This window comes from Leptosomus discolor, chromosome 16 (assembly GCF_034619465.1).
Source record: "Leptosomus discolor isolate bLepDis1 chromosome 16, bLepDis1.hap2, whole genome shotgun sequence".
In the NCBI taxonomy this organism is placed as follows: Eukaryota; Metazoa; Chordata; class Aves; order Leptosomiformes; family Leptosomidae; genus Leptosomus; species Leptosomus discolor.
The window spans coordinates 8,154,897-8,176,258 of NC_141406.1; the positions used below are offsets into that span (position 1 = coordinate 8,154,897).

The 21,362-nt window shown below is 41.3% G+C and overlaps 1 protein-coding gene across 2 annotated transcripts; it reads right to left on the reverse strand.

Annotated features, from left to right (window-relative positions):
- Positions 1 to 326: 326 nt before the first annotated feature.
- On the reverse strand, positions 327 to 20,284 carry ANKLE2 (ankyrin repeat and LEM domain containing 2). Of its 2 annotated transcripts, XM_086474272.1 has the most exons (14): positions 20,038 to 20,284; positions 15,398 to 15,614; positions 15,126 to 15,349; positions 13,878 to 14,069; positions 12,429 to 12,622; positions 11,258 to 11,446; positions 10,838 to 10,960; positions 10,388 to 10,454; positions 9,554 to 9,735; positions 7,952 to 8,058; positions 6,844 to 7,037; positions 5,157 to 5,883; positions 4,459 to 4,590; positions 327 to 2,474 (listed from the first exon to the last, which is right to left on the reverse strand). In XM_086474272.1, exons 1-14 carry the CDS (start codon positions 20,282 to 20,284, stop codon positions 2,237 to 2,239), a joined length of 3,033 nt encoding a protein of 1,010 aa, XP_086330398.1. In that variant the 3' UTR covers positions 327 to 2,236. The 2 variants fall into 2 exon arrangements, with proteins under 2 accessions (XP_086330398.1, XP_086330397.1); XM_086474271.1 differs by having other exon boundaries at positions 15,126 to 15,614.
- Between the last annotated feature and the right edge of the window lie 1,078 nt (positions 20,285 to 21,362).

Consider the following 21,362-nt stretch of genomic DNA (forward strand, 5'->3'; position numbering starts at 1 on the left):
AGCAACTTACCAAGGAATTTGGCTTTAACAGTATTAGGCAGTTACTCATCATCTGAATAGTTTCTCCGGAATGACAAAGACAACATTTACATTTAATTATTAAAAAAAACAGAACTAAACTAAAAAAAAACAAAACAAAAAACCCCAAACCTTTTAAAGTAAAAACTGTAGGAATCTGGGACCTAAAAAAGTTGTTTGAGACCAGAGAGACCGCTGCATCAAAAACCTTATGAAAAAGTCAGTTCATATACTTGGTAACATAGCACATTATGTTTGGTTTTTGTTTTTGCTTTTTTAAATTTCTCTTAAAAAAATGACACCCCCTACCCACCCCACAACCCCCAGCTAGTTGTCTGGAATATCACTGAACGACAGTCACTTGTGTGAAGTAGCACTTTCTAATGGCCAGCTCATTGGAAATAGGCTTCATTACAAAGAAAGAGCTAAATAAGCCTTTTTTTTTAAGAATAATTTCTAAAATAGGAATGCTCTCCCCCAGCAGAGAGCTAGCGCACCAAATAAACTTAGAGAGACATTAAAATACTTTCCCTTCAGAAAGCCCGGAAGAAAAACGGTGTTTTATGTGCCCATAGTAAGTGGATGCCACTTTTTTTTTTTTTTTTTCAAACTTCTAAAAGAACAAGAATTTAATTTAAAAAAAAAAAAAAAATGTTACAAAAGGCACGATTAAGCTTGCAAAAGCATTAAGTAAGTGCAGGGTTTTTCTCGGGTTTGCACCAGAGCATGAACCTACGGAAGGGTGTACAGTTCGGGCAGCAACAGTCGCTCTGCCCTGTGCAGCAGCCACCGAGCCTCCCGAGCTGCGCCTGCCCCGTCCCGTCCCGTCTCCAGCCGCACACCGGGCTCGCAAGGCAGGGCCCTGCTTTCTCCCTCACCACGGGGCACCCGCAAAGCCAAACCCGTCCCTTCTCAGCAGCGCGGCCGTGGCAGATTTTAGTTTCCTGATCAGATGTACGCTGTAAGGACAGACAGGTTTGGTTTTTCTTAACTAGAGCGCGAGCAACGCTAGAGAACTCCCGTTCTGGAAGCCTTTCCAGCAACACTGCAACCATTGTTAAGCTTGATACGGGAAACTCGTGAGTTCTGGAAAGCATTCTTCAACCTCAGCATCGTACTGTCGAAACAAGTCATTCTCACAGAAGGCTAGAGAGTAAAATTACTGACTGCTGTAACAAAAACTCATTACCACATCAAGACTAGAGACATAGTAAAAGCTTAGATTTCAATAAAAATATTTTTAGTCCTTATTCCTCTCTCTTTACAGTTGGGAAATAAGGAGCCACATCACGGGCCACTGGCTAGCACTCTAATGTATTACAAACTAGACCATTAAGGTACGGTGCTGGTAAATTTGCTGAAGTTATTGCTGATGTGCTTTTGTGTAATAACTATTAAAATCTGCTAATGTTAAAAGCTTCTGTGGGGAAAAAAAAAACAGCTAATTTTTAGATAATTTTTTTTTAAATCTTCAAACTAACATTTAAAGGAATACCAGTAATTTCTATAGTGCCCCTTCACTGAAACAGTAGATCACGGTGGTTTTAACAGCCTCAGAACAAGCAAGGACTGGAGGTTTCTGTGTAAGACGTGCACACATACACACATATATGTAAGCGTGCGTGTGTATTCAACTGTCCAGACCAACGTGCCGGCCACGAACACTTACTTTCTGGTTACGCACAGGGTTTCACATCCACACGCGGCACTGGAAAGCTGCCTCGACCCAGGCTTTGTTTTAGGCTTTTCACTTTGAGCATTCCCCTTGCAAATGGAAGAGCATTTTACTTCTTGCCCTCAATTTCCTCTCACAAGACCATTTACTGATGATGTGCTTCCTCTAGACTACCCAAGAAAAGAAACGCAGCTGAGGGCTAACGGGTTCGTTACAATAATGACAACTGGTGATAGTAAAATACCACCATTTCTAAGTAGAGGTTCAGCTCACCGCTTTACTGGCAACAAGGGTTAATTCATAGCTACCAGACAACTGCACCGACTGTCACTAACTTCTTGCCTATCACCAGTAATCTATCTCATGGGTGGCATAAAGACATCTATTCAATTTTTTTTTTTTTTTTTTAACATATAGTTGTCCTCAACTGAGGAAAAATAAATAGCCAAGTACAAACCTCATGTCACTTTAGTAACATTGTAGTTTTTTCCTCCACTCTATCAATGAAAATACAACTGAAGTCCCAGGAAGATGAACCATATCTTAGTGGGCAGGAGGCTCTGAAAAATAACGCAGTTTTAACAGAGCGTGGTTGACACAAGCTGGACTGTAGCGCCCGGGACTCCCAGGGTCTGGAGAGAACGAGGAGGCATTGCCGTATTTGCCTGGACTTCCTGTTACGGGACTATTTCTTCCTGAATTAGAATACACTGCAGCAGCTGGAAGGCCAGCAGCGATGGTTTGGGACTTGAATCTTGCCTTCAGTGATGGACTTGGCCAACTGAAAGAAACAGAGAGTCATTTTGCATTTTGTTAAGAAAACTGCAACAAGGAGAGCAGTGCTTTTACTCAGTATCACTTACAGATCTTCGAAGTAACGCACCAGCAGAGAAAAACCGTAACTGATAAGAGACAGGTCTGAAAAGCAGCAGCAACAGCACGACATAGTACACAGGCTGCCGCATCAGCAAGGTGTCATTTGTCCAAAACAGCCATCAAGAATAGCAACGGGTGCTTGTGAGGCACCTGGGCGATTCTAGTCCAACACTCCCACTAGAAAAGGGCCTCAAGATCAAAGCCGACCTGCCCTTGGTTAGTGCCACAGCTACGGCTGTGGCTGAGCAGGATTTCCCCCTCCTTTTTCAAAATAATCTCTGTGTGGTACCACTGCAAAACCAACGAGGTGACAGAGCAAACCTTGGCACCGTTAAATAACGACAGTAATTGGTTCCACTTACGTGACAGAACAGTGACTACACCAAAAAACCTTGTGTTAAATTGCAGCACTTTAGAAGAACATCTTGGACCTTTCAGACAGTGGAGTAAGAATGAAAAAAGCCTGACAATGAGCCTATTTCTTTCAAAAAGTTAATCACAAAATTCTGGGGACAAGAGAACTCAACTTTGAAAAGTGGAGTGGTACAAGGACACCACATCAACCAGGTAGATGAAAATATTTCCCTGTTTCTACTCCATTTCAAGTCACAGAAAAATCTCAGTGGGCTTCCTGTTTTTTCTAAAACCACTCGATGGCCCTCTTTCAGTGCAGTATTTGAGATAGAGAGAAGCAAGCTGCTTCTTTCCCAGTGCTCAGCGCTGGGCAGCATCTCTCCTTCCACTTACCACCTGCACTTCTTTCAGCCCTCTCACGTGTTTTTTCCACTCTTTCCACAACATTCCTCCTGCTCCAATCTGCCAACTTAACACAGCTGCACTTCTCAGCTGCTGGTTCCTTGCTCTGAATTTTGTGGCCAATAAAGCTATTGATCAGATTTTAAATTCTCACAAGTTCTGACGGAGCTTTAAAGGCTCTGCCATTAAAGCATGTTTTGGAGAATGAGTGATTAATGCCCGAGTTGAGAACTTCCTATGGAAGTATTTCTCATAGTAAGTGGTATTTCTGTGGCACCAGGTTGTCTGTTCCTTTCCCCAGAACTTCATCACTACTATATATAAATCGCAGGCTGCCTACGTAAGGCACTGTTAGTGTCTGACCCATGTCTGCCACAGTGGAAATAAATCTTCATTTTAATACAATTACAAAAAGAAGCCACTCGCATGGAAACTGTTGCTTTGGGTCCCCAAAAGCAACCGCGTTCAAAACAAAACGTAGGAACGGCGCAACATGTCGCCTGCCAACAAACGCCGTCTGCTCCCGCAGCAAAACCTGACATCCTCTAAAGACTTAACACCCACCATTGCTCACACCAGCAATTCCTCTGAACTGGCGTAACAGAGGGTAAAAACAAAAATAGTAATAAAAAGATGCCTGAAGATCTTAAGTTCCCTTTAACATCACTGTGCACAACCCAAGTACCTCAAAGCAACACGACATTCTTGCACTGCATCCACAACAGGGATCAATTACCAACCGACACCACAACCACCACAAAGACCAACGAAGGATCCAAGAACTAAAGAACACATCAGCAAACCGAGACGTTTGCATCTGGAAAACGCTTATGGTCTCGAGACCTTCATTTTCTGTCTGATTTGTCTGTACAGACAGGCTGCAGTTTGTACACAGCTACTGTGCAGGATAATAGAAGGAATTTGACTGCGGCACCAGTAAACTTTCCTTTCTAATAGTCATCTGCCCAAAAAAGGCTTGGTGATTAATTTCTGAAACAGACTAATAGTTAATACAGCTGAATATTTAAAACAAGGTTTTTGTGAGCAGCAAGGCCTGAAATTCTAGCTGTCCAAGCTATTCTGCAGCTGACCTGACAAAATGTCAACTCATTTGACTGAATCTGCAGAAATACCTTTGCCTGTCAGATGAAGAGTACGACTGCACCGCATGTTTCCATTTGTAGATCATCGGGTATTTCTGTGGATCAACCTCTACTGCTTCTATAGCTGCTAAGACATCGCTATCCAGCTTCGAGGGCTGCTCCCTAGAATAGAAACAGAACTAGATGAAAAGAGAACTATGTATTTGTTCAGGCCATAAAACATCCCAATTCCAAAACATTTATTTTTTATACAAGCAAACAAATTACCCATGCTCCTCTATAAACACAGTTTCTCTATGAACTTTTCCCGGCAGGCCCACCCATAAATGACTGTCCATTATTATGCAGTAGTCTCATAAAACAAAAGTTTTGAAAATTTAATCTGACAACATCCCGAGAGTGAAGTAAACACTTTGTTCATGAAGTCACAAGCCTGTCAGATGAACGGTAAACAGCAAAGTTAATTGAAATTATTTGGAAACAAAGACTTTTCTTCTTCCTTCTGGTTTAGACGTGGTATTCATTCAGGTAACCAGCTGCAAGACAACTGTGTGGCTACCATGCAAGCACTGAAGGAAGGTCAGAGGATCATTCAAGGCTGACTGCCGCTAGTGCTGTTAGTATCACACAATCAAAGCAGCCTTGCTGTCAGGGATATTATAAAAAGCTTATGTTCTGCACACATAACCCAAAGGGCAAAAAGAAGTGTTAAAAAAGACAATTCTTACCCAAGCAGGAATAACTTCTTAGAACTGTCATTTGCGGGGGAAGCCTTCAAAAGACATTTCTGGGAAGAAGGTTCTTGACGTCGTTGTGCCTCCTTAGTCTGAATTCCAGCTTCCACGGACTGTCTCTCCTTGTCTGACGGTGTTCTGTGGTCTGTCCTTGGCTTGGTCTGTCCAGGTTTACCTGCACCACTTGGTTGGGAAGAACTTGCCAGTGAAACTGCATAGCAGGACTTGTCCAGATGGCCCTTGGATATTCTCACCTGACTTGTTCCTTCAGCCAGAATTCTCTCTTTCTCACTTTTTTCAGTGATTTTGTTTGATTCTCCTGCAACCGCTTGTTCTTGGAATGACAGGCTTTCAAATTCTGACATTAAATTGGAAACGGGCGATACAAGGCACTCTTCTCCATGACGCAAATGCCTTCTGTCACTAATTATCCTTTCACTGGACACAGGATTACAAAATCCGTTTTTGCTGGAAGAAGCCGCCTTTTCATAGTGCCGGGGGGGATCTGACGTTTCTATGATGTTTCCTGTATGCTCCATTGACAAGATGTCACACTCAGCATCTCCAATAGCATCAATGCTGGGTTCTTTGGACACAACAGGTTGGCTGATATTCCGTGCTGCATTTTGTCTGTTTTTAATTTCTTCTAAGCTCATGTCATCATCATCCTCATCCAAAAATGCTCCAACAGAAATAGAATTACAGCACTTTTTACCCTTACCTGTAAACAATTTTAATAAGAGTAACACATAAAAAGATTTTCAACAGAATGCCAATTGAATAAACTAGGAACAAATACACAATCTTCATGTCTTACTCTATTTATTGAAGTCCTCTCTAATTTTATTTATGCAACAGCATGAACTAACCTAACTAAAGCTACAAATGCACAAAATGACACTATGCCTGTACCTTTTTTGCAAATAACCCTTTAGTCATTTAGTCTAGTCATTTGAGAGCTGTATTTCCTACACTCCTCACTTCAATCATTAACCAGCAAAGGATAAAGTCAGGACAAAGCAGAACACGGTAGGAAAATGCTACTAATACAGAATAGCTTAGAGTTTCCACCTCTTCCAAAACACAAAGGTCCAACGACCACCCTTCAGGGTCTTGTCAGCCCAGGCTCATCCCTGTACCAGAGCCCCTTCAGACATATCACCACACAGGAGAGGAGGAGGAAAGGGCACAAAGGTTTGGGACTAGTATGTGCCTTCCACAAGCACATGGCAAGCAGTGGTCTCAGAAGGTATAAAACTTTCCCGGGTTTTGTTCAGTGTCTTTCACCCGCAACTGTAAAGAGTTATTTATTTATTTTAAGAAGATGTTTACTCTGTATCTGCGGATTACAAAATTCTGTAAGATGAATTCCCAAACGCTCTGAGTAAACACACACTGAGGACAGAGGTTTTCATATAGGAATTTCACATGGGGGCTACAATCAAGTGAAGTACTTCATATGAAGGATAACCAACACCTAATAAGGTCTGTTCTAATTCAGCTACATTCACTTCACGGTGTTGTTAGCTCCTTTTTCAATACTAGAATCAGACTGTTTGGATAACAGATTAATAATAGCTACCACAACAGAGGAACGCTACTTCCCCTGGGCACCAAGCTTTTTCTCTCCCTCTCCTCCCTAGGCACAACCTGTTGTTTGTAGCATTTGCCCTTTTCTTACCAGAAGGATGTGGAGTCTTGTATCTGTTGCAGGTTTCATTTTCCCCTGTTTCTTGCTGAGCCTTTTCGCTCATTTCCCGATGACTCAGGTACTCTTCTAATTTTCCCAACCCCTCCTGGGAAGACAGATCAACAAAACAGCCCAGAAATTCCCAGTATTCAACCCACGGGAACCCCAGTTCATGAGCTAACTCCCTGCAATAAATAAAATAAAACGAATCATTTGTGAAGACATAAATATTAGTTTGACAATAGTTTTCTGAACACATTTTATCAGCTATTAATAGGGGTATAAACGTGCAACTAGGCAACACAATTCCACCACAATCAACAGTCTGCAAAAGTGATACATACATCCTTAGCAAACATAGTATCTCATTTTTTCTAGAGTATTTTTCAAATTTAATCTACTATTCGTACAGTTAGCACCACAAATATTGCTATTTTTAAGCTGACTGTATCTAGACATCAGATAGAGATGAATCCCCACCGATGCCGGCATCATTTGAATGATACTCCATTCAACAGCTTTTTCATTTGGGAAAGGGAGAAGGGAGGAGGAAGCGAGGGGTTATTTCAAAGAAAGAAATCTAATCAGCTTTTAACAAAGTATGTTCTTTCATATATGGCTGAACCAAGGTCCTTTAATAGCAAGGACATATACCACGACACACAGCTTTTATAAAGCACGACACTTGTGTTGGGATCTCTCCATTCTGCTATCTTTTTAACAATTCTCAATTTTACAGAAAAAGTAGGCTATATGTAATTTTAGATTTGACAAAATAGGCAAGTAAATGTTCGAGAAAAGCATTCTATACATACCAACAATAACAGTTAAAATATCTTTTTCTTTATTTCCAAAGCTAAGCTAGCTAGGTCTCACTTTTTTAGCTATTTGTTTACAAAAAAAATACAGTAAAAACCCAACTACAATATAACTAAAAAATAAACTACAATATACAAAAACTTCGTATTTGTGCCAGCAGCTTTTGCCCTAACATATTGGTCAGTAATAATATAAAAATAACCATACACTCAGCACAAATCTTTTGCTTTCAACTGCTCTGCCTATTGGTAATTTTTTATACTGATACTCTTTTAGATACCTTCCAACTCTTTCGACACCTCTCTCCAGATCAGATTTCCTGACATTGTGAAAGAAGCCAGCTCTCTCTCGAGGTGGAGTCTTCCAAAGCCTGCGAAATTCTTCAGCCTTTAAAAAACAGAAATAATTAAAAACCCCTGCCCCCACAAGATGAAGCTAACTCACCGCTGGCTAAACGTGTGCCTATAGGTCTAGAAGACATTTAGCTGTTTGCTGTCTACATGTAAACAAGTCAAGTTCTGCCAAAGAATTGCTCAGCTCTAGCTATGAACAACCTCATGCTGGATGTTACGTTACTCCTCCTTGTATTACTGGTTTATTACTTTACTTTGATCTCATAACTGCCATTAAAAGAGTAAGGACTATAAAGTAAAACCACCTTAAAGTGAACGTAGAGATACCAAGTCTGCCTGGTTTTAATTTGCATGCAGCAGAAAACAGGTAATGTCTTGTAATTTTGCCATGTCATTATAATTCTATTTAATGACAAATGCTCTCTTGGTCACTGGTTTCTAAGGTGGTATTTTTATATGTATATCTTTAATTCTGCAGACTTGCTATAATTATTAGAATATATTCTTGCCATTTGCTTTGAAGTTTGAATTCGAACTCCTAAACAGAATAAACTAATGGATTTTTGTATAATCCCAAATTTTATGCCTTTATATGAAAATAATCAGCAACAGCAATGAAGAATTACATTCAGACATGAGAAATATCTGTCAGCAATCAATATAATGCATTGTTTACACCCTAGGTAAAATTTTTCAAAGTCTATTTACATTTCTGTCAGGGGAACAGAAAACTGACCAGCAAGCACATTTAAAAGAAAAAAAGCATTAAGCATTTTGGTAAAATTCAGTCCTGGAAGAATTCCAGCATTAAATGACAGAAAGTCAATGGTATTTATTCACTATTTCTAAAGCAGTCATACTTCCAGCATGTTCATATTAAACAAAGGAGTCAAAGAAACGCTTATAAATTTATAATATATTTAGCTGGTACCTAAGTATTCCTCCTGAAAACTAAAGACTTCACTTTCCTACTAGACAACCAACACATTTCCAAAACTATCCCAACACCTACTACTTGGTTATCAGTTTTTCCACTTAGAAAAAAACACATTAATTCGGTAAGCAGAGGTCATAAACTGCTTCTAACATGCAGTGTCGATTTCTAGAAATGAGATAAAGATTTAGCTAAGATTTTTTTAACCGACTCATATTCACACTGAAAGGCTTTGTTTCAGATTAGAAAGTTAGAGCAATTATCTGTAAGACAATGAAAGGTTTGTCAGAGTGCTCTTCGAATAGATTCCAATAGGAGAAAGAACAGAACAACTTCCTTTTGACTGAACTTCCACTCTTCTTATTTACATCACCCTTTTCTCTGGTTTCAGCAATAAAAAATATTTAGAAGTTTCGGTGCTTCTCCTTCTCTACGGAGGCAGATCCATCTCTTCAAGAAACAGAGTGCCACAATCTGTACGAGCAGCAAGCTGCACCACACAGGGAACCATGGGTGGAGCTTCTAATGGTTCTTTATGAAAAAAAAAAAGAAGGAAAAAAATAGGCATGAGAGTCACATGAAATTCTCTCCTTACCTTCGAGGGGCTCATGGGGCCTGCGAAAGCTCTTATAGACAGCACTGGATCTTTGGGGCTGCCAGCGTATTTGGATAAAGTTCTTTGGGGACCGTCGTCTGTCTGATCGGGTGACCATGGCGCACCGATTACAGGAGCTGAGGAGTTGTCTTCTGCTCTCAAGAGGGGTACATAGTAGCGACCTAAAATAAATAATACAAAGCTTTCTTAAGGACCTTATGTTACATTAGCCTGCTGCTCCTTCCTAGAACACCAATACACCCCTACACTTAACCACCTGACTTTATTTCATTAGTAAAACCACTTGTAATTCAAACTCACTGTTTCAATATTTATTGCCTGCTTACAGGCTGTGTTTCAGTGCAGGCTCTCTTCTCTTGGAAATACAAAAACATCTGCATTGATACATACATCCCTGCCCTAAGGATCTCCAACAAATTTCAAAACCTCCTTTTGCCAATGCCTAAACCCACACAGGACAAAACAGTGAAAAGTTCTATGTCAAAGAAATTACATGACTCCCCAGCATGACAAATAAATCTCTTGCTCTGTAAAGATCTTTTGTTTGTTTTTAAATTAAACTTTCCGCTTCAGGCTTGCTGAATAAAATAAGGGCCATGCCTACATTACAGAGCTATGAGGATAACTGTGTGATCCATACAGTGAGACTTCTTACCATGTAATTTAAAAGATAGAAAGTTTTCTGTTCCTTGCCAGTTTTGCAGTTTCTCTTTGGTTTTCACAGCACTGTACAGCAGCACCACTTACGAACAGAATGGAAGACAGCAAAGGGCCAAAACACATGCCTGATACAGGATAAAACTGAATACAGACCTTTCAAGTACTCTCTTAGTTTTTCTTTCAATTCTGCAGATTTATTCTTGCTTCTTTCACAAACTACCTGTTAATATAATTGTAGTAGTTTGTTAGTAGAGCAGAAGACTGATCAATCTCAAACTAATCGTAATGCGTGCTCCTTTTGGACTATCACATCACTGGCCATCTCATCCAGTACTTTTAATTCATAGCAGAACAAACCACTAAAATACATCCACATCCATAAAATGGATACTGTAAAGAAAAGGCAGTGAATCATAAAATCTGGAACTTTTCCCCAGATACAATCAACATGAAATATTTTTAATGCTACCAAAGATTTACACTCTAGTCATGACACTAGTATCATACTACAAGCCTTCTATCTACAGTAGTTAGTAAATGAACTTGAAAAATATTGATTAGGCATAAGATTTTTGGTTTTGTTGTGGAAATGGAGAGACTTACTTCTGCTGGAGTCTGATCATATTTGTTTCTCGGATTTTTTACAATAGCTGGGTGTGAGGTAAGCACATTAACAACGTCCAAATGCCCAAACTTGCAGGCAAAATGCAATGGAGTATCAAATCCCTGCAGTGGGAAAAAGGGAAAATTCACATGCATTTGGAAACATGATAAAGTCAATCCCACCTATTTTATTTTGAGACTGGGAAAAGTAAATAAATGTCACAACTAGTTATCAGGGCTCTTAATAGACCTTTTCCCACCATATTGTACAATAATGATTATTAAACCCCACAAAACTCATGAACAGCTCATTTTGCTGGAAGTGTCCCCTTCTATTCTCTTTCCTTCTCCCTTCCACATCCTTAACACCTTTCAGGTGTTTCCACATCAGTAAGAAACTGGCAAACATTGAAATCCTACCATTTTATCTGGAGTATTAAGGTAAAGGTCAACAATGTATTGGATGCGATTCTTCAACATTGCATCATTATCATCCGGATACATGAGCCGCATAAATTCAGGATTTTCCAAAGTGTCCAGTAATAATTGGCAGATACCAGGTTGATTCTCCTTGGCAGCAACATGCATGACATTGTACCTACACCCTTCCTGAAAAAAAAAGACAAGCATCAGAATGAACTGAAATCTAAGCAGCTTTCTTCCACCCACACACTTAACTGATTTTAACTGTGCAAATACAAAGGTTCCCACATGGAGTCTTACATTCAGATTTTTGTTTCCTAGTAATTTGTTACAAAAAGATGTTTACAAAACAGTACATGACATTCAGAACTGCAGTAAATTATATGACATTGTAAAGACTTCTGCATCTTTATACCCACATTATCCTTACAATTACGAAAATCATTCTTACACTCCACTACAGTCTTTTTCAACATCTAGGGCAAAAATGCGGCAAAGAAGGTGTATTAGGATAACACATCATAAAAGGAGATGGGAAGTTCAGTGTATAAAAAGAGCAGGAAATGGATGTGTAGGTAAGTATGAAATTCAGTTTTCTGTAATGTATTACATACAAAATGTCAACAGCTTCACAAAGCTGGTCTGACCGAAGTCATTTATTAAGACTGTCAGCACCTGCCAAACAGTACCTTATACATGGACTTCAGATGCAGAGCTCGTTTTGAAATTTAATGGCGGTGCCTAGGCAAGCAGTGCTGTAGGAAGAAACACCTAGTTACAGCCTAGGCACTACCCTGCTCCTTAAAATCATTCTATTTTTAAAAGACTGGAATTACTGGGAGGAGATCAATACCACACGAAGACAAGACTATTCTTTCACTACTGGATAAAACTATTGCTCCCCTAAAGAACTGCATACTTGGTTTCTTTAGCTCTTCTGGAGCAAAGAGAACTCTCAGTTATGCCGGGTGACTTGGGCAAGACAGACAACTGCCATGTTTCTCTCAGCTTTCAGCTATTATCAATAAAAACTGAGAAACTCTGCACAGGTGGTAACAAGGTATCTTGACGGAAGAGCAGGAAACAACATTCCTTCCAGTTCTACTTATCAGGCCTCAAAGCTAAATCACTAAACCAGAACTTGGATTTTCTATTTTATTTTTTTTACCTGTACAACTGTTGGATTGTCTCCAGACCCAATCAGGTAACGAGGGTTACTCCAAATAAGTTCGGAAAATGTTGCTGTGTCTCCTTTCTCAACAGCTTTCCGAAGTTTGGCAGTAAGATCTTGCGTACGTGGACTTTTGTAACTGTTGGCTCTCTCCTTATTAGCAGTTTCGGTCTCAGGGGAGCATAAGCCATCTATCAGAACAGACGTAACACGTTTCTAGATACATTCTTTTCAGCGATCACTATTTTCACACCCAGACCATGAAAGTAAGCTTTTAATCTAAAATATGAATTAACTTTGCATCTTTAATGTACAGGACTAAGAAACTGAGATCAATGACAAGACATTTAAAAATACAAGTGGTTAGTAATAGGGAGGGAGGAGAGTATGAGTTACCTTGTAAAACTGTTTCAGAATTTAACAGAGACTGGTAAATCATATAATTACCAACCTGCTTCCATCCAAACTTCAGAACAAAACTCAACAAGAAAGAAGACTTTCCCGAATATTAAAATTGCTTTTGCAGTTCTGTGACTACCCAGTCCCTTTAATCTAGCAATTTGGAACACTGTGAAATATAATCAGTGTTTACCATTTTATTTCTCAACTTACAAACTTAGGTAATAATTAAGTACAGTTTCAATACGCTCTGCAATTTCATTAGTGTCTTATTGAACCGGAAAATCCTGAAGTCCAAGAGAAAAATCAAATCCTACCAAATATAACCAGAGGCTACTAAGCAACATATCGATGCAGGCCATTACCAACATTTCACCTTTAGAAAAACAGCAACATTTTTCAGTTTAAAATTCATGCAAACCAGAACAACAACAATTGCTTTTCAAAGTAACCAGTTTATCGTAGAACAGACCATAGAAACCACACACTGAAGGCCGAACCTCATGCTTTAAAACACAAGGAGCAGTCTTCCATAGATCCTGGGGCTCTAATTTACTTCTGTGGTAGCTCTTTACAAAAGAAATGCCAGGATTCCAACATAATTTACTTCCTTTTTTTATTTCTGTACATAAACTTGCTCCTTTCTTGGAAAAGCATCAATTAACTTTAAGGATGACTTCTCCAGTGACAGTATCATTTTATACAAAAGTAAAACCAGATCTGAATTAAAAAAATAAAATATGCTTTTTATTGTCTGTTTCTAATTTATTTCACAGGAAAAAAACCCACCATAATTAAATACTGGTGGTCACATCTATTTACACAGTAATTTTATTTGGTAAGCAAGCTCTGGAGCTGTGATCTAACACTTGTTTACAGCTTATCTTAAACACTACCACTCTAAAGGGATTTCAATTTATTAAGACACTTCACCCTTTAAATTTTTTTCTCTTATTAGTATATTGGTTATGAAGTTGCTGCTTCTTCTCTCATAAAAAGTGAACAAACTGCATATTGCATCCACTGTACGCAGATGAACACCCTCACCTCTGTTAAATGATCCCATTTTCACTGGAGACAAACATAAAGAGGACTTGCTTGGAGATGGGAAATAATCACAGATTCCTTTAGCAAATTTCTCAGCATCCTCTCTGTTTGAAAAAGCTTTAAAACGGGAACCCTTAATCATCTTAACAGCTTGGAGAGCTTCCTTTTTATCTTCATAAACATGTATTCTCTCTGCAACAAAGTGCAATCAAAGTTACTTCAATAATCTCAGATTTGTTCCCAGAAACAGATTACAAAATTCTCAGACTATCCTTCCAGCTTTGGTCTCAAACCGTTTCTCTACCAACCATGGTGTAAGAATAAAAAGTCCTTTTAAATTTTGTCTCTCAGAAACCGAGCAGAGGAATTTTAGGCACTCCAGCTAACATCAGGTGACATGTGTACAGTGTTTGGCCATCCATCGCAATCAATACCTAAACATTTTTTCACACAGATGGGCCAGCTTCACCATGTGAGTACTTCACATCCAGACTGACAAGCAAACTCACCCTGCATTACTTTCCATGTTCTGTTGTTCAGAAAGCCCAGCTATGTAAGCGGTCCACTGTCACAACATTAAGACCTCTACATAGAACCTCAGACAGTAAATCAAATTCTCCTTCCTCTCCTTTTGCATTAACGTGAATTTGTTCAAATTAAGATATGTGAGTATCCTTTTTACGAGAAAGAATACTTACTACTTGCTACTGTCTCAGAGTAAACAATCCTATGTGCACTACCGGAATTCTGCCACTAGGTAATTTAGTAATTCCTTATTGCAGTATTCATCGAGAAAATATGAAGCATGACTGATGCTTCTAGATACCATTAAGACAGAAAGGAGAATATGAAATCTGTTAGAAGAGATCATTTAAGCTTCAACTGATGACAGTATAAATAGTTTTTTGACTGTTTATTTGTAGCGTTACTCCTTATTCTTGAGAGGGATTAAAGGCACAGGACGGGTATGAGTAGCGCTTGGAAATCATTTTCTTCATCTGAGCCACATCAAGCAGAAGATACTCAGGTGTATCAACTATTACAGCAGAACACCCGGGATGCCTTACAACTGTGTTTCTATGCCTCAGAAGATCCAATAAATACTATTTACAGAAACAAAAAAATACTTCAAGCAATGCTTAGAAGGCTAATACAGTGGTGTTCGTATCACCTGCTATACAGAAAAAGGTCTATTTAGACATGACTGTAAAACACTTATCCTTGGCAGTAAAGGAAATTAATATTTACCATTCCTTGCCAGTATGTCATCATAAACTGGACAAACGCCATAGAATAGTGGTGGATCTCTGGACAGTGTCTGAGTACTAACTTGCGAATCAACACATCCTGCTCCACAGACTGGAGCTGAACAGTTCACGTGCATCACATCATCTTCTTCTGGAGGGTTCACACCTACACAGTACCCAAAGTCCAACTCTTCAGAAACACTTCCATGACCGTTGTGATTCACTGTGGCAGTTTTCAAAGCCTTCTGTGCTTCTGCCCGGCTGCTATCAGATGGGGCATTTCCAGCAGCCTCCTCTGACAGAGCAGATCTCTCTTCCTCCAATGCCCCTTGCTGCTCCAACAATGCCTGAGCCAATTTCTTTTCAAAAATAAACCTAGTAGTTGAGGTAATGGGCCCACATTTCAGTCCTGCTCTTACAATTTCTTCTCTAAGTTCATCAGGGGTGAGCTGCTTCAATCGGGACAATACGGAATCCATTGTTATTTCACCTACAGGAAAGACAAAAAAGAGGAGATAAACCATAAAGAACGACATAACTTTTTTTCTGCTATTAAAACCAAGGAAAAAAGTGTTTTCAGATTCTGAAGAGATTATCATGGTTGCAGAGAAGACAAAATATTTTTCAACTCAACACATTAAAAACATTTTTAAGCTATCAGACTTACACCAAGAGCTTATTTCCTCTCCTCTCACAACTACCTGAAAGAATATTTACAGCTTAGATTTTATTCTCGTTTGTCCTTTTCAAATTCCTTTCGGAGTGAAAATTCAATGCAGAATACTTATGCACGAAAATTTGTGACAGGCTGAGAAATACTCGATTCCTGCCACGAAAGGCACAATCTGTATATGTAATGGAATACAAGAACACAGTAAGTAGTTAGACCCAGTATGAGATCCTGGTTGGGCAGCACCTACAGCTAAAAGCACTGCACTATTTCTATTATTTCCTTAAGAAGTTCTAGCTGACAAAAGTAAAAGGCCTAAGTATGATGCAGCAACCACGGGCGTCTATCTCTGCCCACGATACAAGGCTGGCACTATTTACACCACATGTTGTTTCCCAGCCCCCGTTTTGAGAGCAAACAGCCAGAAGACAAGAACAGCCGATCTTTTCAGATTTCCCTCTCCGACAGAGAGCGGGAACAGGGAGAACTTCTCCATTTCCAAAGGAAAACGCTTCTTTCTGGTACGACACTACAAGTCCTGCAGCTCACTTCCCTCCATGTAATCCACACACAACTTCCGCACAGTCACCACAAAGATAAAAAAAACAACATGATGCCAATGCAAATTTCTTGCTGAGAAACACAACACAAAAACACAGGATTTGGGCAGCTCAAGAACATAAGAAGCTTTAAAGTTATTTCATCAGTTTGCACCCATGTATCTCCACAAAGGCCGTGACTTTTTCCTGCTGCACACCATGCAGAAAGGACAGCTTTAGGATAGAAATGATCAGGCTGTCATGTTCCTTCAGCTTGCTTTCACTCCCTCCTTAAACTGACCCTTCCTTTGCCACCCAGACATTTTATGGGCCATACTGGTTTGGACAGGTGTGTATGGCATTTTTAGTACTTTATTTTCAATTCCAGGTTTCATCCTCAGTGTAGGAAACTTAAGACTACCGGATCACATTTGCAGCTCTTCCACATGAATTGATCCGTACTTTTTTAGCCATGCTATATTTGGAATAACACAACTCCTAATCATTAGACAAAGCAATCTCCCAGGTACAGTCAGTATCATCTGCAATTTTAAGGTAAATCTCCGCAAAACCACACTTGCGGACACATGTAGCAGCATACGAAACGTTCACAACTTATGAGCTCTCCCACTTTACAAACAGGGTGCACAAGCAGCCCTTAGCATGAGCCAGAGCATCCACTCTGGTGGGCAAAAACCTTTGTCAGGGAAACTAATGTGAGGCTTGCACGGTGAATGGCTGCACCCCAACATAGCAGGGATGCAGCACACTAAATACTGGTTCCTAGTAAGTTAATTATTCTTTTTGTCAGAGAGTACAAACTCAGCAGTAATTCCAAAATTGCATCTTCATCATAGACTCACAGTATAGTCCAACTCCCTTATTCTTTCACATTTATTGCCAATAGCAGCATCACAAAACACACCCTCAAAACAGACATGACAATTTTGCTTTTTAAATTACCCAAGGATAAGCTAGTAAAGAATCTAACTTTTCATATATTAAAGAACCCCAAATGCACACAGCAGTTTTCGTAACTGTTAGCAGTAATCAATATAGACAAGTGAAATTTCCACCAGAAACTGACTTCAAAACTGTTACAATTCTAATAATAGCAAATACTATGTAAAAAGATGTTAATGTCAAATTTTAATTAGGTTTTCAAGTATTATTACAACTTGATAGTTATGTGACTTTGAGGGTTGTTTTCTTGGAGGGCCATTTCCTTTGAGAGTTGTTCCTTTTTTTTTTTTTTGAATGTACGATTTTAAATACCTCGTGGTTAGAGAACGTACCTCGGTCCCTGAATATTTCATGAATATTAACTGGAACCTCACTGAAATGATGGGAAATGAGAGTATATCAAAACCAAAACAACCAAACTGCCACAGTTGATGCTGCCGAGCTACCTCCCCAAAGTATTCTAGAGCTCCCTTATGATTCCTGAACCTCCAAGCAACCTCATTGTTACCATTCTCCAACTTGCCCACAAGATTGCAAAGCCAGATCTGAAAGATCTTCTTGCTTATTTTTCATTCTTAATCCTCTTGTTTTTTCTACATAGATTTGGTGCCATTATGTTTTAATCAGGGGATAAAATGTGGCCCTGAGGTCAATTACAAGAATATCAAAACTTGCTATTCTAAGCATTTTATTTTTGAGACAGCATAACCAAAAAAGCACAAGAAAGATGAAAACTCAGAAGGAAGAAAGTTTATTGCAGAAACAACTAAAGGAAAACACTTTGAAAGAGTCAATGTAACGCCTTAAAGAATTAACTCAGGAAACGCTCCTATTTTTAGGGTTCAGAACCAGCAGAACCATTCTGCAGGAGGGCAGAGCCTTACGTACATATAATTCACTGCATACACAGGCACACGCAGAACCTTTCTTCTTGGACTGTGGTTAAGTAAAAAATGTCGTGAAGGAGGGATTTCTCTGGTATCTTATGTTCTGAAAGAACTTAGCACCTAAAATTTTCATCCTCATCTATGTAAGAAAAAGTATTTATTTCATGCATCAATTACAACTCAGGCACAACTAAGAGAGTGAAATGACAGAGCAGACCAACAGCGAAGAAATCAAACTTTGGTTTAAGATCTTTTGATAGCACAAAGAATTTTCTACAATAAGCTTGCTGTGGAAACAGGAAAAACACTGTTGGAACGACAATAGCCACTTGACTGTCAAAGAGATGATACTCAAGTAACCGGTCCACTACTTCCACATTAATGTGTTTTCCTGTTCAGAAGCAGCAGGTTAGTTTCTCAAAGCAACGCAATTGTTTGAAATCCAGTGAGCGTTAATTTATTACAGCAGAGGAGATCCATTTTTTTGATCAAGAGTATGCTGAAATGGGCACACGCTTTTTCACACAGTGCAGCTGTTTCATAGCACTGTAATGTTCTTTCAAAAAGAACGTAATCGATTTTGAAGATTCCCAAAACTTACTTAAAAATAACAGGGAACTTTCATGAAACGTGTGTGTGTTCTGACGTTACGTTTTCAGCTAACATGGATAAGCATTTATTAATTTTTAACTGCATCACCTATTTTGATCTGTCCAAAATAAAGGGTGACTTGCAAACCTGAGAAATAGCAATTGCCTGGTTTAAGATAATCCTTTGATCATTTGCTACACGCACATGCAAAAGGTGATTATTTGAATCTTAAAACACATTTTATGTAACTTCAAATGATCCAGCGTACAGGCAGCACTCATGCAGCTATCTTTTCTAGTTTAGCACACAAGCTTTTGCAAGTTACCTTTAGTTGTTTTTAACTACTGTAACAACAACAAACACACGTTTGAGGCTTCTTCCAAACCAACCAAAGTCTGGAAGTACGAGCAAGAGATGTATTTTCCCTTGTCTTACTGCATCAATATGAAACAGCAAAATCTGTTTCCAGAAAAATTAAGACTAGTACCAAGAGAAAACGAACGACTGACTTTTAAGGATGGCAAAACTATTTTATTCCACTGCTCATTAAATCCTTCAGTAAATGAGAAATGTAAGAAAACACTTTTTTTTTTTTTCCTTTTGAGGCAGGAATTAAATGAGAGACAGAAATTAAATGAGAGACAGATCCTGCCTTCCTGCCTTTGGCTGTATTTCAGCTGTTAGGGTTTGCAGACGGCAGAGTAACTGTGGCAGTGCGATCGGCTATTTAGTCTACACTGCCTGTTGCCAAATTAGCTAACGGTTATGAACGACATGGCAGCAACAGAACTTCAAAACAAACTTGGAATGAGCTGTGAGAAAGCCAGGATTAAAAGAAAAGGGGCTGGGGGGGGGACACACGGGGAGGACTTCTCGGGAACGAGAAATGAACATGTGTTTTTAGAGCTAGCGAGGGAGGCAGCCAGGGCGCGGGAGGACTTGGAGAGCAGGAGCAGGGACGCGAGCAGGGCGGAGCAGGCAGCAGCCGACCCTGCCGCCGCAAGCAGGGCAGAGCCGTGCGACGGGAGCGGAGGGCAGCGCCGGGGGCCGCCCGCGACCAAGAGGACACGGGGCGCCCGGCGCGACAGGGCCGGGCCCGGCGGGCGCCCCCGAGCTCCGCCCGTGGCAGCGGGCCCCCGGGGCCGCGGAGACAGAAAGGCCGAGCGGTCGCAGGCCTCGCCGGGCGGTGCCCGCTGCCCGGCCGGCTCTCCCGCAGAGAGAGAGGCAGCGCCACCCCCCGCCGACCTCGCCCGAGTCTCTCACCTGGGCGGCTCCCGCTGCAGCGCCGGCTCCCCGCCGAGAGCGGAGCCGGGGAGGAGAGCGGGGCCGGTGAAGAGATGGCCGCCGCCGCCGCCCCGCGGCCGCCCGGCCTCCGCTCCAGCAGCCGCAGCAGCCAGCCCACGGCGCCGATGACCGCGCAGGCGGCCAAGAGCTCCCAGCCCGGCCAGCGGCCCCAGCCGGCTCCCCACAGGGAGCCCCAGCCCCCAGCGGCCCCGACCCACCGCTCCATGCCCCGGCCAGCGTCCCACCCGCCGCCACTCCCCGCACGCCCTTCGGGGACGGTACCTCAGCGGCCTCCCGGCTTCCGTCTCTCCTCCTCCCGCCCCGCCCCGCCAGGCCTCCTCCCCGCGAGACGCCGGGCCTGCCCGCGCTGCTGCCTGACAGAAAAACCCGGCCAGCCCGGCCCGGCGCCGTGGGGTGGGGGTTCGTTCAGCTCCCCCCGGGGTTCTGCCGGTGGGGGCTGGCCTCGGCGGAAAAGCCGCTGTTCCTGGGGCGCGGAGCAGGTGTAGGTCAGGGGTCCGGACTGATGCTGTGCAGAGACATTTCCCGCCCCCCCGCCTCCAAAGCGTAGACACATACGGGTCACCACCTGCCGTGTTCACCGAGAGTCAGAACGTGTGTTTACAGGGCAGAAACCCGCTCGGTACCGGCGGGGGCGGTGATACTCCGGAAAGCTCCAAGCGCTGCAGGAGGCCCGGGCAAGCAGCAGGAAGGGCCGCAGGCCCTCGCGCGTCAGAAGGGAGCACGTCCCCTCACAGATCTCAGCTCGCGCCCCGCTGGGTACGATACGACGTCACTACCGGACGGGTACAGCTGCTTGAAGTGGAAGCAAACCGGCCCGTTACTGGTTTAAAGGCGGAGACGAAAGGGCAGGGCTGCAAGAAGCTGTTGACAACCTCCCTCCGACGCCCAGTGTTCGATAGTACAAGCAAGGTGCGGGCATTTCTCTCCTCGTCACCGCCATGGGCTAATTTAGGACCAAGATGACATTTCTGCATTGTTCCGCTTTGTACTGTCAGGCTTCAGCTGCTGGCAAATTCAGGCCAAGGGAGATACACTCATTACTTTTCTTTCCCCCACGTTCTGTAAACTGAGAAAAAGTAAATGTAATGGAAACACAAATTTTAGATGTGTGAAAAATAAGTGAAAAAAATCAAGATGCAATAAAACAGTCTTTCAAAACAGGGTGGGTTTTTCCTTAAATGTGGCTATACAGCATGTTCAGCATCCTAAACATAAAATTAGTGTCCAAAACCAGAGAGAAGATGGTGTCAATTTCTCTTTAAAAGTAGAAACAACATGGAGCC